The 17,331-nt window shown below is 38.7% G+C and overlaps 1 protein-coding gene across 6 annotated transcripts in view; it reads left to right on the top strand.

Annotated features, from left to right (window-relative positions):
• UVRAG (UV radiation resistance associated) overlaps positions 1-17,331 on the top strand; it is a 313,277-nt gene that overhangs the window by 271,524 nt on the left and 24,422 nt on the right. For 3 of the 6 annotated variants that reach the window (XR_005375642.1, XM_038568580.1, XM_038568581.1), the window contains exon 14: positions 16,026-16,117. The exons of 1 other annotated variant lie outside the window; for it this stretch is intronic. Coding sequence is in view for 3 of the 5 variants with exons in the window: in XM_038568580.1 (XP_038424508.1) it covers positions 16,026-16,117 (92 nt within the window). In the remaining 2 variants the exon portion in view is untranslated. Of the gene's footprint in view, positions 1-13,356; positions 14,474-16,025; positions 16,118-17,331 lie in introns of those variants that run through there. 2 more of the 6 variants (XR_005375643.1, XM_038568583.1) reach the window with 2 other exon arrangements.

The raw sequence follows: 17,331 nt of genomic DNA, 5'->3' as shown, positions 1-17,331 counted from the left end.
CTTGCAAAGAATATTTTAGAGAATCAGTATCTCTGGAGAACAAAAACTCAGACTTCCCAAAATAGATGAAGTTGAAGATGATTCTTCAATGTTTCTAACCCCCTTCCCATGAGCACTTAAATTAGCAATCGGAGAAGCATGTTTCAGCATGTATTTAATGTTAAAAATATTATTTGCTAACTAAAAACCTCTGTGCCCTTGTATAGAGCTGTCCCCATTGCGCTGACACATAGTAGATACAAAAAAATGTTATTTGTCTATCAAAGAACAAACTGCTCAGGCCGTGCTATCCCCATGAATTCACTTTAGATATCAGGTAAAAGATAGAAGGAATCTTTTTCATAATTTATTAGTTTTATACTGCTTCATAACAAATCACCACAAATTTAGCAGCTTAACCAACATGCATTTTTATCTCATAGTTCTGTAGGTCAGAAGTCTGGGTGGGCTCATCTGGTTTCTCTGCTTAGGGTCTCAGAAAGCCAAAATTAAGGTGTTGGTCAGGCTGAGCTCTTATCTGGAGGCTCTTGGGAATAATCCGCTTCCAAGCTCATTTAAATTGTTGGCAGAAGGCAGTTCCTTGCAGCTGTAGGTCTGAAGTGTGCATTTACTTGCTAGCTTTTAGCCAGGGGCCAGCCTTTGCTCCTAGAGGACCTGTCTTCAGACCAGTAATGTCCCATCAAGCCTTTCTCATAGTTCAGATCCTTCAGAGCTTTCTCTTCTGTTGCAAGCCAGAGAAAACTCTCTGCTTTAAATGGCTCATGTCAGGGATCCCTGGGTGGCTCAGCGGTTTAGTGCCTGCCTTTGGCCCAGGGCGCGATCCTGGAGTCCTGGGATCGAGTCCCATGTCGGGCTCCCGGCATGGAGCCTACTTCTCCCTCTGCCTGTGTCTTTGCCTCTCTCTCTCTCTCTCTCTATCATAAATGAATAAAAAAAAAATAAAAATAAATGGCTCATGTGATCAGATTAGGCCTATCCAGATAATCTCCCTTTGCCATAAACATAAAATAATCAGGAGAGTAACACCAGGAATGAAGGTCATGGGGGCCATCTTAAAATTCTGACCACTACACCATCCTTCAAACTCTCATAGAAGGTTGTACTTTCCTTCTAGGTTCATTTAAAAGGAAACCTCCTTCAAGGTAGCATTCATGGCTGAATCATTCTGTGATACCTCATCACAACTTTGGCTACCTTACCTATAGTAGGCATTCAGTACATAGCTAACAAATTAATTGTTTTTCATTAAATAAATTGAGATCAAAAGGTGAATAAAATTATTCCAGACCAAACTGTAAGAGTATTTGTCCAGTTGGAGGAGCAGTGTGTACTTGACAGTTCATTAACATTTTTGTCTTGTTTTCCTTTTTCTTTTTCTATTTTTGAAACTACATTTATTTATGATCAACTAAAGAGACTAAAACAATGGACACGGTCAGCCCGGGTGGCTCAGTGGTTTAGCGCCGCCTTCAGCCCAGGGCCTGATCCTGGAGTCCTAGGATCGAATCCCACGTCGGGCTCCCTGCATGGAGCCTGCTTCTCCCTCTGCCTCTCTCTCTCTCTCTCTCTCTGTGTCTCTCATAAATAAATAAAAATCTATAAATAAATAAATAAATAAATAAATAAATAAATAAATAAATAAATAATAAAACAATGGACACATGGGCTTTAGACTCCAGTGCAATTCAAGTGAGGTCAGAAGAATTCCACAAAAATATTTGAAAGGCATGAAGTAGATATTACAACAAAATTAATATTTTAAGGGAAAAAAATCATTAACAAGGGAAAGGAGCATTCTGGAAAACTGTGTTCCAATCAGGGCACCTCGTTACCAGAGTCTTTAAGGGAAACTGGAGGGAGTTCAGAGACATCAAGAATGATGAAGAGGCTGTAGGGATTAATTTACAAGCAAAGATTTTAAAAGACTAAATATGTATACCTTAGCTGAACGACAACTGAGTAGAGATGTGGCTATTGTCAAATGTCTCATATCAAGAGAATGTATTTCTCTGAAGAGCTGAGAGTCTCTTTCCAAGTATTAGAATTAAATGAGGAATGAGAAAATAATCTTTTGGGACGCCTGGGTGATTCAGGAAGTTGAGCGTCTACCTTTGGCTCACGGCGTGATCCGGGGGTCCCGGGATCGAGTCCCTCATCGGGCTCTCTGTGAGAAACTTGCTTCTCTCTCTGCCTGTATCTCTACCTCTCTCTCTGTCTCTAATGAATAAATAAATAAAATCTTTTTTAAATTTTTTTTAAAAAAAGAGGAAAGAATCTTTTCTAACCAACGTATAAGCAGAACTTAGACTCTATGTTGTAACATAAAATATCCATTGAATTCAAATTCCAGCCTCTCGGCTTGCTTACCTGTGAAATTTCAGGTAACTGCTTTAACCTTTACAACTTTATCATGTGTAGAGTGGAAATTATACATGCCGATGTCATGCCAATGTCATGACACAAGTAAGCAGTCGAGTTCCATGGCTGTCATAGATTGCAGGTTCAGAAGAACAGTAGATGCTATTGAGATTACCATTATCATCATCATTCTTGAGGGGTTAAGAGTCCAAAGTGCTAGGATCAGACAGACCTGGGGTACCAGCTCAAGCTCTACCACTTACTAATTCTAAGCCTTAGAATCTTCAATTGTAAGAGAGTAATAGTGAAGACTGATTATGAAATGCTTAGCACAATGCCTAGCATATACTTAATCACTCAGTAAATATATTAGCAGCTCTAGCATTATTTTCATTGTCAGTAATACAGTCATTATTTCACCATAGAACCTGACCAAAGGTTTAGCATATATTCAATTTCTAAATTTCCCTCATTTACAAGCAATGCCTTATACATGTCTCCATTTCTGTCATTATCAGACCTCCCTCATATACACACACATACATGCACACTGTTCAGTAATAATTTGTGGAATTGAATTAAGTAACTTCTACCAGTGACTTTGTCAGGTATTTGTGGTCACTGTACGTTGCTGCAGAGATGCCAGAACGGACTTTTCTATTCCTTATATAATCAGGTTTATGAGCACTGATTTAAGGGCATTTTTCCTTACAATAAAACTGATGCTTAGATTTACCCTAAATTTCTATGAGAGAATTCCTATATTCATAATAGCATTTTCATTTTTGACTTTTACATACATAAGAATCCCCTGTGGCTCCTTATTACAAATAGGATTGTGGTGGTGTTGTAAACAGAATCTACTCTAGCTAGATTAAGTAGAAATGGTATTAACTAGAGGATTATCAATTAGAAAGTATTAAGATTACTCAGAGGATATTAATCAGATGTATCAGGTATTCACCAGAAGTAGCTTACGGAAACTACAAGGGAACCAGGAGAAGAGAACAGAAGGCAAGAAAAGCATATGAAAAAATGCTCAATATTATTAGTGATTTGGGAAATGCAGATTAAATATATGGTAAGATACTACTACATATTTACTAGAATGGCTAAAATTTTTAAAACTGACAGTATCAAGTCCTAATGATGATAGAGAGCAACTGAAACACTCCTATATGGCTGATGAGAACGCAAAATTGTATAGCCACTTTGAATAACAGTTTGGCATTTTTTTCTTAAGATTTTATTTATTTGAGAGGGTGAGAAAGAGCATGAGCAGAGAGAGGGGAAGAGGGAGAGGGAGAAGCAGACTCCCTGCTGAGCAGGGAGCCTGATGTGTGGCTCAATCTCAGGACCCTGAAATCATGACCTGAGCTGAAGACAGACACCTAACTGACCCACCCTGGTGCCCCCACAGTGTGGCATTTTAAAAATACAGTAAAGATCTATCTACCATTCAGTCCAGAAATTCCACTTATAAGTATTGTTCCAAGAGGAATAAAAATACGATAGCCCAAACATGAAACAACCCAAATGTTCATCAGCTGACATACAGATAAACAATTGATAGTATATCCATACAATGGAATACCACCAGCAATAAAAAGGATCCACGTACAACATGGATAAATCTCAAAAACATAAATGAAGACACAAGAAGCTACATATTTTTTTATTCCATTTATAAGACATTCTAGAAAACAATTTCTGCCTTGTTAGACTATGATCTTTTTGGTCTAATATATTCTCTTTGCCTCATATTGCATCAAAGTCAGTGAACTGAAAGCAGAAATGCTAAGTTTGAATTGTTTAGGGAACAAGGTATAGCTGCCAAAGGAATCAGGAATCCAGATTGGGTCAAAGGTCAGTAGAAGGTAGTTTGGGGTAAATCAGAATGCACAGGACTGTTAACATGAGAGCAGAGAGCTAGGCCTGACAGCATGAATGTCTGTTTCAGTGGATCTTATACAAGCTTGTCCACTAACATAGCCGTTATCTCCAGAGGACATAGCCTTTCTTTGATGATCATTAAAACCAATTGCTATCAGTTTGCTATCAAGGGTGTGATTTACCTGCCTTTGACAGATGTCCAGTTCTGCCTTGCTTGTCCATTTGCAGTGTGCCTTGCTGACCCTCTGTAGCAACTCCTAAGAATTTGCAGTGACAGAGAACACACTTACAGATTAGGTTGACCCCAGAGTTGCATCAGTGTAATAGTGCTTCCAGTTATTTTCTTGCAAACATAACTTTCTGAAGCAAAGGACTATCTTAATTGAAGTGTTTTTAATATGACAGATTTTATAATGATAAGTTTGGCTCAAATATAACCTGCACTTCATAAATACAACATGCAGTATGAAGACAAGAGCTTGTGGTTAGAACTCAGCAAACTTAGATTCTGCGCCCTAGACTCAACCCGTTCAACCATAGATAGGTTGCATAACCTTGCACTTACCATACAGGGTCACTGAAGCAGGTGGGCCGAAGCTCTCAAAGGTGCCATTCAGCTCTACTATAAATCCCATGACTCGAAGAGTAGTTGATAGTATAAATGGGAGGAGGAATAGAAGAAACATTTCCATTTCTTAGACTTGACTTTTGGGCTTTTCTGAGGTCTGAGGTCAGCTGTATCCAGTGTTTACATTAAAACATACCTATTTTGGAAAAGAACTGGCATAGTTTGTAGACAGGGATGGAAAAGTACTTAGGTTGTGCTTACAACCAGAGGCCCATAATCAGGTTTTTATACTTTTCCTTAGAGGTATATATTGCAATGACTCACTGTAAGAAACAATATTATTGCTCATATTAAATATTCTTTAAGTAGCTTTTCCATATCTTTGAAAGAGTTGTAGTTTCTTCTAAGAATACTTTCTTATTCTTTTTATTTGTGATGTGGTGGTACCCTTTTTTTTAAGCTCTTAATGTAGTTCTTTTCATGTCAGTGAAACCTTAGCATTTAAAAATGAAATATTGGTAACTAGTCCAATAGAGATTTTTGACTACATAAGCCAAAACTCCAGAGTTAAGTCTTTGATTCATATGTACGTTTTTAATTTCTTATTTTTTCAGTTCCTATAGACCAATTCTCTTTGTAGTCAAATTCATTGTAATCCCATCACGAAAGTGTTGATCTTTTAGTAACCTTTATTGAAGCATTGTATTAATCCACATTCCCTCACGGTAACAGACGGTTTGTATCAAACATATCATGCAGCTTAGCTCAAGTCCCATATGGAACTAATAAGCCACGCAGTAAGTGGCCTTGTGTAGATGAATATAGTTTGGAAGGGTGTGTGTGTGTGTGTGTGTGTGTGTGCACGCACACGTGCGCGCATGTGCATGTGTCTGTTGTCTAAGCTGAATTTCTCCTGCCAAAACCTAAATGACAAAATGATTCCTGAACCCCTAGAGTCTTTCCTGGCCTGGAAAAATTGTGTGTTTAAAAAATAAAAATAAAATTGAGCACTTTGATATTAAATTAGGTCTCTTAGCTCAATAAGCAGATGCTCACTGAGTACAAGAACTCAGCATTTATTTCTTAGAAGTATCACACTTTATTTTAAAATATGATCTACAGAGCTGGAAATGGTCTTACCTAGTCAATGGAGCACCATTTATCAAGCTATAGGAACTAGTTAATTTCAACTACAAAGGCTCTAATGTCATAGTTGATCTAATTTGGTGAAACAGTGAATGTATAGTGATTTGGGATGAAACCAGCATGTGGTTTTGGAAAAATATCTTGTATAAAAACATCTTTTTATACAAGAAGATGGTGTGGGAAAGGAAAATAGAGGAAGATACTTAATGGAATTGACATGATTATAATTGTTGAAGTCTAAATGTATTCTTTGCCCTAGTTTTCTTTCCTTTCACTTGTTTCAATAACTATAAAGCAAGATCTTCCTGGTTATTTTAGTATAGGGATTTTCTTTTGCTAATAGACAATAGCATTTGTTCGTTTTTCCAGGGAAACCACTAAACATTGCTTCTTCCCAATTCCCCATCTAATTTATCATGTATGTGTAGTTTTTACCTACTAGCCTACTCTTGAGTTGCACAAAAGCTTAATTGCTCCCATGGAGTTCTAAACCAATCAAAGTAAAGCTGAAATTCAAGCTAATTGAAACCAAAATTCCACTTAAAAACTGCTTAGACTCTTTGGGTGGTGGTGCAGTAGGAAGTTGTTACAAAAGGTGTTTATTTCAGAGACTAATTTGAGGCAGTTAGACAGACCCAAAGCAATATTTTATTTGCCTTGGTTTCTTGGCATCTGCCTTTCCCAGTCAGAAGTGAGAGCAGAAGGAGCTCTTTAGGGAAGTGTGGTATTGATAGTAGTTGGTGAAGGCAGGTTTTGATGGAATGCCAAATAAGATTTTTTAGAGGAAAGAGTACTTCAGGGATGCCTGGGTATCTCAGTGGTTGAGCATCTGCCTTCGGCTTGGGTCGTGATCCTGGGGTCCCAGGATGGAGTCCCATGTCGAGCTCCCTGCATGGAGCCTGCTTCTCGCTCTGCCTGTGTCTCTGCCTCTCTCACTCTCTCTGTGTCTCTCATGAATAAATAAATAAAATCTTAAAAAAAAAAAGGAAAGAGTACTTCAGTCTTTTTTTTTTTTTTTTTTTTTAGCCTGTCCTTCAGAGCTGCTTCTGGAGTTGTTTTCCTCCTTCAGTCTCCTGCTTAAAACCCTGTAGTAGGGTAGCCCGGGTAGCTCAGCAGTTTGGCGCTGCCTTCTGCCCAGGGTGTAATCCTGAACACCTGGGATCGAGTCCCATGTCAGGCTCCATGCAGGGAGCTTCTCCCTCTGCCTGTGTCTCTGCCTCTCTCTCTCTCTCTCTCTCTCTCTCTCTCTTTCTCTCTCATGAATAAATAAATAAAAATCTTAAAAAAAAAACAAAACACAAAACCCTGTAGTAGATTCTCACTGCTGACAAGGAAGATAAAGTCCAAACTCCTGAGCTTAGAGCCCAGGCCTTCAACAGTTTTAATGACTGCCCTTTAAGAATCAAGCCTCAGGAGTTCCCATTCTCTATAAATATCTGACTGAACTCTTACAACAATCTTATGAGACAAATAGACAAGGTACAGATTGGTTATGTGACTTGTTCAAGATTAACATACGTTACGTGGTGAGAACAGACTGTGAGTCCAGAACTGTCATTCCAGAGACAGAGCTGATTTACAATGCCTACCCTAGTGAACTAAATAAATACTTGTTGGATGGAAGAATAGAATGTATAAGAACTTAGTAAAGGTACTTCTTTCTCCCCTTGCCCTGTCCTTGTTTTTCCCCCCCTCAGCCTAACTCCTTCTGTTTCTTCCTGTTGCTACTAATAATTGTTCAAGAATTACTTAGTAAAAATTTATATTTCTTTCTTTCCTGAAGTATTAACATTTTAATAGTGGCTCAGCTCCACCTGATATAGTATAGCATATAAGACTGAACCCTAGGGCCCCTGGGTGGCTCAGTCAGTTTAACTTCCGACTCTTGATTTCAGCTGAGATCATGATTTTGGGGACGAGGGACCAAGCCCCATGTCAGGCTCCATGCTCAGCAGAGTTTCCTTTCCCTCTCCTTCTGCTAAAAACTAAAAAAAAAAAAAAAAAAAAAAAAAAAAACATTGAACCCCATCCTACCCCTTTCATTTTTATACACTTTCCCTGAGATGTCCAGAAAGATACCTTCTGTAGACTTTTCCATCAAACCTGCGCCTCAAGTGAATACATAAAGATTTGACACCCTCTTAGCCAAGTTTGACCTCTGACACCATCAGAAGTGGGCAAAACCAGAAACGGGACTGACTGGGCTGATGTTCTTTCCTTGCTCACACTGTAAATGTGTGCTACACAAACCATATTTTTATATCAAAATCCTTAGATGCATGGTACAAACCTATAATTTTAGAACATTTAAAGTGGACTCACAGAACTTTGAAAAGCTCCTAGAGATGTTGTTCAGGATCATTGAACCTGCAAAATGAGATACCTGCCTGGGCTCCAACTCGACTCTACCACTTCCTACAGTTAGAGCAGTTCCCTATTTATTCTCCACTTTGGGCTTCTAGAGATAATATTAAATGTGAACAAAGGATTCCAGGGCTACAAAAAAGAAGTTTGAAAATTCTTTGGCTAGCCCTCGCTCATGATCATACAGCAGAGCTCCGTCCCCTAGATCTTCTGATCACCCACTTCATGAATCAGTCTTTCCATTTCCCTGTGCAATTGTTTTAAAGATATTGACATGTATCGTGTTCATTGCTGCTTCTTTGGGGTGCTTGCAGTCAGAAGCTTAGTAAATTAGTAAAAGTTAGCATTTAAAAAAGTGAACAATGAACTTAAGATTTGTTCCCTTTGAGTTGAACTCTCTTTGTCCCTTTTCTGATTCTCATTCTAATTAGTTAAGTGATAAGCCATCATTGAGCACCAATTTTATGCCCAGCCTATGGTAGATGCTATGATAATGATAATATAAAGAGTATAGTTTATTGAGCACTTACTATGTACCAGATATTGTTTGGTGTACTCTATGCACTTTATCTTATTTAAACTTTACAACACCTCTGTAAGACAGTATTCCACATTTTACCAGTAAGGAAACTGAAACTCTTCAGAGAAGCGAAATGACTTAGTCAAAGTCAAACGAACAAGTTACAGCATTATTATTCACATCCATATCTTTTGCATTGAAGCTCATCACAGTGTGTCATGATGCCTCTCATTCTCTCCCATACAGCTTTGATTTAATTTATTAATTAACAAATATTTATCAAGTACCTACTCAGTTAAGCATATGCTTTCCAAAGACAGCATATGCAAATATGGTATAGGAAAGGATTTGGGGAAAGGGGTTAAATGCTCCCTTATCCTGGAATAGTCAGAGAGTCACCTACAGGAAATGGAACTTGTGTTATCTCTTCGAGGATGGATAGAATATGGCAGTTGGAGGATGCCTAGAGAGAGCCTTAAAGACAGGAAATAGAACTCTGTTGAGTGCTCTGGAAAAGACTGTAAGGAAGGTTGTTAGCTACTACTGAAAAGCAGTTGTATATATAGGGGACTGCATGATACACAAATCAAATATATTCCTTTATGTCAGCTCCCTAATGAAATGCTACTAATAAAGATAAAACAATTCAAACTTGCAAACTCGTGAGGATGAAAAGAACAGAAGAGACAAGAGTGAGTGATAATCAACAAAATTTTAGAAGAATGCCAACAGATAAATGAGTGATAAACGGAGTTGGCAAAATAGAGAAAACCAAAACCTAAGCCTTCAAGTATCGATGTAATTCAAACCATAGGACTCCAGAAGGACAGGATTTAGAGGCATCATAGAGCGCAGGGTAAGGAGTAGGTCAAAAAGCAGGAGGACTGGTTGAAAGTCTATACACAAAGAGAAGATTCTCAGTTCACTTCACTCACCCTGCGTATAGCCAAGCAACTGTCCCTGCACACACCCCAGTGGGAGAATGGAGGTTTACTTCCTGAAAACATTGAACCAAAGAAGCTCTGAACTCTGAACTGCTGGTATATTGGGGCAAGAAGTAAGATGCCTTACTAAAAATAATGGGATTCAGTAAAGTGAGAACAATGGGTGGGATTCAGTAGAGTCCAACATACCAACACTGAATTCCCCTGAACCAGTTTTTCCTACTTTAAATCTCAGAATGGGATCCAGATTATACTCCTAGACAGAAGATTGAGATTCCCTCTGGAGAAATAGAGTCCCAGCAATGAAAGCTACTGGGATTGACATGTGCCCCACAGAAAGAGCTAGGTTTCAATCCACTCAGTCTACAGTGAAACCCCCTAGTCTGCAAGCGCTGCTAGTATATAAACTCTGATCAGCTTTTTAAAGTCCATTTGTAATGCCTGTTTTTTAAAGTCTAAAAAGAGGAGGAAAAAGAAGAAAGAGACCCAGAAGTAACAGGAAGTGGAGAAGGAGATGACAAAACAATGCTGCGGCTGCTAATAACAAAAACAACAACAATAATAATCAGAATTAGGGGATAAGCAGCTTCACATTGAAAGGACACACAAGGGGATCCCTGGGTGGCGCAGCGGTTTGGTGCCTGCCTTTGGCCCAGGGCGTGATCTTGGAGACCCGGGATCGAATCCCACGTCGGGCTCCCTGCATGGAGCCTGCTTCTCCCTCTACCTATGTCTCTGCCTCTCTCTCTCTCTCTCTCTCTCTCTGTGAATCATAAATAAATAAAATTTTTTAAAAAGTATAAAAAAAGAAATGAAAGGACACACAAAGTGCTCAACAGGACAGATGAAAAAAGACCCAAACAGAAGTTTAGGACTGTGAGATTTTAGAATACTGAGGTTAAAGAATAAAACGCTACAAGCTTCCCAAGAGAAGAATCAGCTCACATACGAAAGACTGGGAATTAGAATATTATCACATTTCTTGGCTGCCATGTGTATAGTTAAGTGACAGTGAAACAATATTTTAGAAATTCCAAAGGGAAATTATTTCAGCTTTGAATTCTATACCCAGGAAAATTATCATTCAAGGTTTGATCCTAGTTTGGGGAGGATCTAGTGATAAGTATATAAGTACACAAGTAATACTGCCATCAAAATAGGTACTCCACAAGTAGGAAAAATGACAATTATCACTTAAGGAAAAACAAAAAAGTACAGGGGTGCCTGGGTGGCACAGTCCGTTGAGCCTCTGACTCTTGGTTTCAGCTCACTCAGGTCATGATCTCAAGGTGGTAAGATTGAGTTGGGCTCTGTACTAAGCATGGAGCCTGCTTGAGATTGTCTCTCCCTCCCCTCTGCCTTCCCCACCCCCACTCTCTCTCTCTCAAATAAATAAACCTTTTTTTAAAATTTTAATTTATTTATGATAGGCACACAGTGAGAGAGAGAGAGAGGCAGAGACACAGGCAGAGGGAGAAGCAGGCTCCATGCACCGGGAGCCCGACATGGGATTCGATCCCAGGTCTCCAGGATTGCGCCCTGGGCCAAAGGCAGGTGCTAAACCGCTGCGCCACCCAGGGATCCCTAAATAAACCTTTTTAAAAAAAGGTTCAAGGGACACCTGAGTGGCCCAGTGGTTGAGCACCTGCCTTTGGCTCAGGGCGTGATCCTGGATTCCCAGGTTCGAGTCCTATGTCGGGCTCCCTGCATGGAGCCTGCTTCTCCCTCTGCCTGTGTCTCTGCCTCTCTCTCGCTCTCACTCGCTCTCTCTCTCTCTCATGAATGAATAAATAAAATCTTAAGTAAATAAATATAAATAAAGGTTCAAAAAAAGGAATAGTATATTACATGGCTAGGCAGTGAACAATATTTCTGCAGGTACAATAAGCCCTAAATATTGATCTAACAAAAATGTGGTACTGAATATCTTGAGGATAAGGAGAACTTATCTGGGAGAGTAGTTAAATCCTCATATTCTTTAATAAAAAGTCCATAGATGATGTATGGGTGAGGGTATAAAATGTTTGTGTAAGAGGAGAGTAATATAAATGAGCTGAATTTTTACTTTTCATAATAGGAAGACAGTAGATGATATCTAAAGCAGAAAGAATATGAAAGAATAGGAAAATTAATACAATCATATTACTTAGAAATATGAAGGTAAAGAAGAAACAGCTAAAAGTAGTTGCTACTGAAGAGCAAAGAATTTGCTTTTTCATTATAAGCCTTATAGCAGTTTAGACTTATTAGACAGTACAAGTAATTTATTTTTAAAATGTAATATATATGTATTATATGTAATTTTTTTTGTTTCATGTATTGAAAATTAAAAGGATGACATGGTAGAAAGAATTCGGAGTTGTTTTTAAGAAATTCTAGCCTTGTAAAATCAAAACCACCAGAAACAACAGATGTTGGCAGGGATATGGAGAAGAAGGAACCCTCATACACTGTTGGTGGGAACGCAAACTAGTACAACCACTGTGGAAAACAGTATGGAAGTTCCTCCAAAAATTAAAAATAAAAATACCATGTGATCCAGTAATTCCACTACTGGGTATTTACCTAAAGAAAACAAAAATAGGGGATCCCTGAGTGGCGCAGCGGTTTGGCGCCTGCCTTTGACCCAGGGCGCGATTCTGGAGACCCGGGATCGAATCCCACGTCGGGCTCCCAGTGCATGGAGCCTGCTTCTCCCTCTGCCTGTGTCTCTGCCTCTCTCTCTCTCTGTGTGTGACTATCATAAATAAATAAAAAATTAAAAAAAAAGATTAAAAAAAAGAAAACAAAAATAGTAACTTGAAAAGATATGTGTACCTGTATGTTTATTTGTTTATTGAAGCATTATTTAAAATAGCCAAGATATGAAAGCAACTCAAGTGTCCATACATAGATGAATGGATAAAGAAGATATTATATATATATATATATACACACACACACATATATACATATATGCAATGGAATATCTTGCCATTTGCAGCAACATGGATAGACCTAGAGGCCATAATTCAATGTATAATAAGTCAGAAAGATAGTTATTATATGATTTCGTTCATATGTGGAATTTAAGAAGCAAAACAGATGAACAAGGAAAAAAGAGACCATAAAACAGTCTGAGGGCAACTTGGGTGGCTCGGTGGTTTAGCACCACGTTAAGCCCAGGGCGTGATCCTGGAGACCCGGGATTGAGTCCCATGTCGGGCTCCCTGCATGGAGCCTGCTGCTCCCTCTGCCTGTGTCTGTGCCTCTTTCTCCCTCTGTGTCTGTCATGAATAAATAAATAAATAATCTTTGAAAAATAAAAATAAAACAGATTCTGAGATACAGAAAACAAACTGGTGGTTACCAGAAGGGAGGGAGGAGGGGTTAAAATAAGTGATGGAGATTAAGAGCATACTTACGATGAGCACTGCGTAATGCATAGAATTGTTGAATCATTATACATCATGAATATTGACTCAGTATTAATTATATTGATACAATATTTATCATACAGCATATATATATGTTAATTATACTTGGATTTTAAAAAGTAAATAAAATTTTTTTTAAAATTCTAGGCTTGGCTTTGTTCCTCATCAACTCTGTGACATTGGGCAGGACACTTGCCTTACTGAGCCTTCGTTTCTTCATTTATGAAAGGAAAGATGTTGGAAAGATGATCTGCAGGATCTCTTTAAGTTAAAATATCGTATGATTCTGTGATAAAAATGATAATGCTATATAGCAAATGAAGAGTTAAGACCTGGGTAGAGGCTTGACATTCCCACAGTTTCCTTTTTTGGTTGAAATCAGACTTGAAGAAAAATTTTCATTGTGGTCTCTGAAAAGAATTCAACACCCACCTTCCATTGTGGAGCTTGGGGCAGGCAATTGGCTGTGTACTGGCTCAGGGACACATAGCTTAGTGTTATTTCAGTATGGGTTCGGGGGTTTTTTGATATTTAATATTTTTCAGTATGAATCACAGGTGAAATTTCCATGCCATGTGTAAACAATTTGACTTTTTTATTGAAACAATGAATTCAGGAATGTCACATTGGGATATCAGCCACTTTACTTTTATCAATGTATGGAAAAAATGCTTTTATATTAGTGTAAGAAATGATGTCATTTAATATGGAGTAGATCTTATAATTCAAGGTCAGCAAATCTCAGGAGGTGATTTAGGTCACCAGGCTAGCTTTGGAAAAGGAAAAGAATATTTTCCCTTTGTCTTCTCAAGCATTTCAACCAATTTTCCTCTCAGATTTTGGGGTAGATGGTGGAATAGCATGGTTGTGAGAATAAGGCTTTAGCTAATAATGTCTTTGCTATTGAAACATGGGGCCCTGGAGAATTTATTTCCCCTTTCTGGGCTTCAGTTTCCCCACCTGCAAAAGGAAAGGATTGGCTTAAATAATACTCAAAATACATTTCAGCTTTAACATTCTATGTTTCTTACTTCCTTACTTTATGTGTATATTCAGACCATTCAAGAGATCTGATTAGGCTTGGGAGTTTTCCTTTAAAAGTTCAAAGTAGTAAGAGTAAACTCTTCTCTTTGTTAAGTGTCACTCACACTAAGTAAAAACAAAACCAAAAAAAAAAAAAAAATGAGTTAAGTACTAGATACAAGCAGAAGAAAACTTTGGTATTTTTTGTTCATAGTGGTTTTATTTTTTAAGAGAGGAAAATATTTAGAAGTTTGACATAGCCACTTTTAAAGTTAGGTGCTGGAAAAGTAAAAGTTCAGAGTTATTATCCTTCATGGTTGTACACCAGTACACAGTTTAGAGTATTTTTTTCATTTATATTATGTCATTTGAAAATTTCTACTGTATATTTACTGTGTTTTTGATGTTCTATGTGTGTGAGAGAAAGCATGTATTTGAATATGCACATATATTTACCTCAGATCTCTGTCATAACTAGTTAAGGAAGCAAGTGGTATTCAGAGACAGAGTGAGAGAAGGTGTGGAGCAGACAGATGAAAACCATTTAGTGAGTTATCCAAGGTACACTAGAAGGACCTAATGTTAGAAAATCAGCTCTAGCAGAAATAATTAAAACTAAGACCAGGTCCATCCACAGACCATAGTGTTTTCTTTTTTTTTTTTTTTAAGATTTTATTTATTTATTCATAAGAGGCACAGAGAGAGAGAGAGAGAGCCAGAGGCACAGGCAGAGGGAGAAGCACACTCCAGGGAAGGAGCCTGATGTGAGACTCGATCCCAGGACTCCAGGATCAGGCCCTGGGCCGAAGGCAGGTGCTAAACCACTGAGCCACCCAGGGATCCCCCCCATAGTGTTTTCAAATGGGCTCTATAGCTCTGTGTACTGGTTGTAAACAAAAAGGAAAGTTAGGAATCCAAGAGAAAAACAGAGCACAGCGTCCTCAAAAGTGGCTTGCTATTTATTTGTTTAATAAACACTAAAAATTGAGTGCTAGCACTGTCAGACTCTCTTGGGGATTAGAGGTGAACACAACATGATGCTTACCCTTGGTTATACAAAGGGGAAGGGTCAGTGAAAGATGGGCTAGATGTGCCCAGAATACATCATGCCAGACGTTCAGTATCTAAAGCAAAATACTGAGGGGTGCCTGGGTGGCTCAGTCAGTTAAGCATCTGCCTTCGGCTCAGGTCATGATCCCGGGATTGTGGGATCAAGCTCTGTATTGGGCTCCCTGCTCAGCTGGTAGTTGCTTCTCTCTCTTCTTCTGCTCCTCCCTCCCCCTCATAATCATGTTCTCAAATAAATAACTAAAATCTTTTTTAAAAATAAAACAAAATACTGGTTTTATGGTATATGTCCCTGGAGTTGATGTTAGCAAACCCTAAGGACTCTTTGAAATATGCTAATTCCATAGTTGGCCATTCTTTTTTTTCCAGCTTCAGGAGACAAAGGAGCAGGAGACAAAGAGGCTACCTTTAGGGGTTTTTTTAAGATTTTATTTATTTATTAGAGAGAGCGCGTATGTGCATACACAAGCAGGGGGACCTTGGGATCATGACTTGAGCCAAAGGCAGACACTTAACTCCTTAACCAACTGAGCCACCCAAGAGGCTAAGAGGCTACCTTTAAATATCATCTCAAAAGTGTAGTCAATGATATTAGGTTCATACATTTTCATTTCCTCTTTTACAGTTCAAAAGAAGAAAAAATAATGAATGGATGGATCATGTTTGGGAAATGTTGCCTAGTATCTGCCAGAATTTCTTTTAATTTTATTTTTCCATCTTCACAGCTAAGATATCAACATGGACTAGGGACTCCAGACTTGAGGCAAACCCTCCCTAACCTGAAAAACTTCATGGAACATGGACTAATGGTCAGGTGGTGAGTACTTTTATCTCTGACACTCAGAAACTGGAGTGTGGATAATCATCCAGAGACACTTTCCTGGCTTCCACGTTGCTCCTCACCTGCTTTCTTTGTTTCCTTCTTTATTAAGATACCTGAAGAAAAGGAAAGGCAGCCATTGTACATGTGTGGGTCTACACCCTGGCCTGGCCAAGTGGGGTGAAGCACCCTTAGGAGGGGAGTGGGCTCAAGCAGATACTGTTTTCACACTGAGAGGTTGGGTGGATATTGTTTGCACACTGGGAGGTTGGCTGGGCGAGGAATCCTTGAGTGCATTGCTGAGGCAGAGACTGGAGAACAGCCAATGTGATTCATAAAAGAGAGACATGGAGCGACTAGGACCTCATCAAAGAACAAGTGAAGGACATAAACTACAGAAATAAAATCAGGATCAGAGACCATGGGAGTTAAGGGAAGAAAGCAGACAACGACCTAGTCATTGTGTCGGCAGGACCTAGTCTGAGACCAAGAGGCACATACTTGATGTCAGTGCCTATTGTATCATGAGGGCAAATTGCTGCTTAAAAATGCTTTGTCAGAGTAGGCTGACTCTTTGAAAAAGAGAGGGGGCAAGGGAAGGTCTGTTGCAAAGAAGACATTAGATTTGTTCACCTGACTTAATTCAGTGGAAAGCTGTTGGCTCTAGCCATTTAGTAATTCTTCAAGTTTGAATTCTTGGATGATGGGGAATAACTTACAAAATCATGTAAATGGAAATCAGGCCTTAAGAGCTAAATAGCTGGGAGCAGCATATTTTCTTCTGAAGAACACTGGCTCCTCGTCTCACATCTTTCTCTAACCTGCCAGGTGAAGCTAAAGTGTAACCTCTCTGAAACTTAATTTCTTCATTTATAATCCCTGCCCTGCTCATCTCACCTCTTTGTGGTGAGGATGAAATAAGAGGTTAGACAGAAAAACTTTGTGGGAAATAAGGTACAAGATTGGTTTCATTTTCTTCTGTGCCATAAGGATAGGCCTTGAGAATAATGAGAAAGTAACATCTTTGACGACCTTTACTTTGACATTTTTTATTTTTGTCCTCTGCGATCCACAAAATGCAAGTTCTGGATGTCTGATTTTAGCTAGGACTCCTGTTAAGTAAATGCACAATTGTTTAAAGAATTCTACTCAGAAAGTAAAAATAATTAGAAGAGCTTAGTACTGGATATGGACCTGAATGCCCTCAGGCA

The sequence above is a fragment of the Canis lupus genome, chromosome 21 (genome assembly GCF_011100685.1).
Source record: "Canis lupus familiaris isolate Mischka breed German Shepherd chromosome 21, alternate assembly UU_Cfam_GSD_1.0, whole genome shotgun sequence".
NCBI classification, from domain to species: domain Eukaryota; kingdom Metazoa; phylum Chordata; class Mammalia; order Carnivora; family Canidae; genus Canis; species Canis lupus.
The sequence above is the reverse complement of the archived record's forward strand: the minus strand, read 5'-3'. Positions and strand labels throughout refer to the sequence as shown.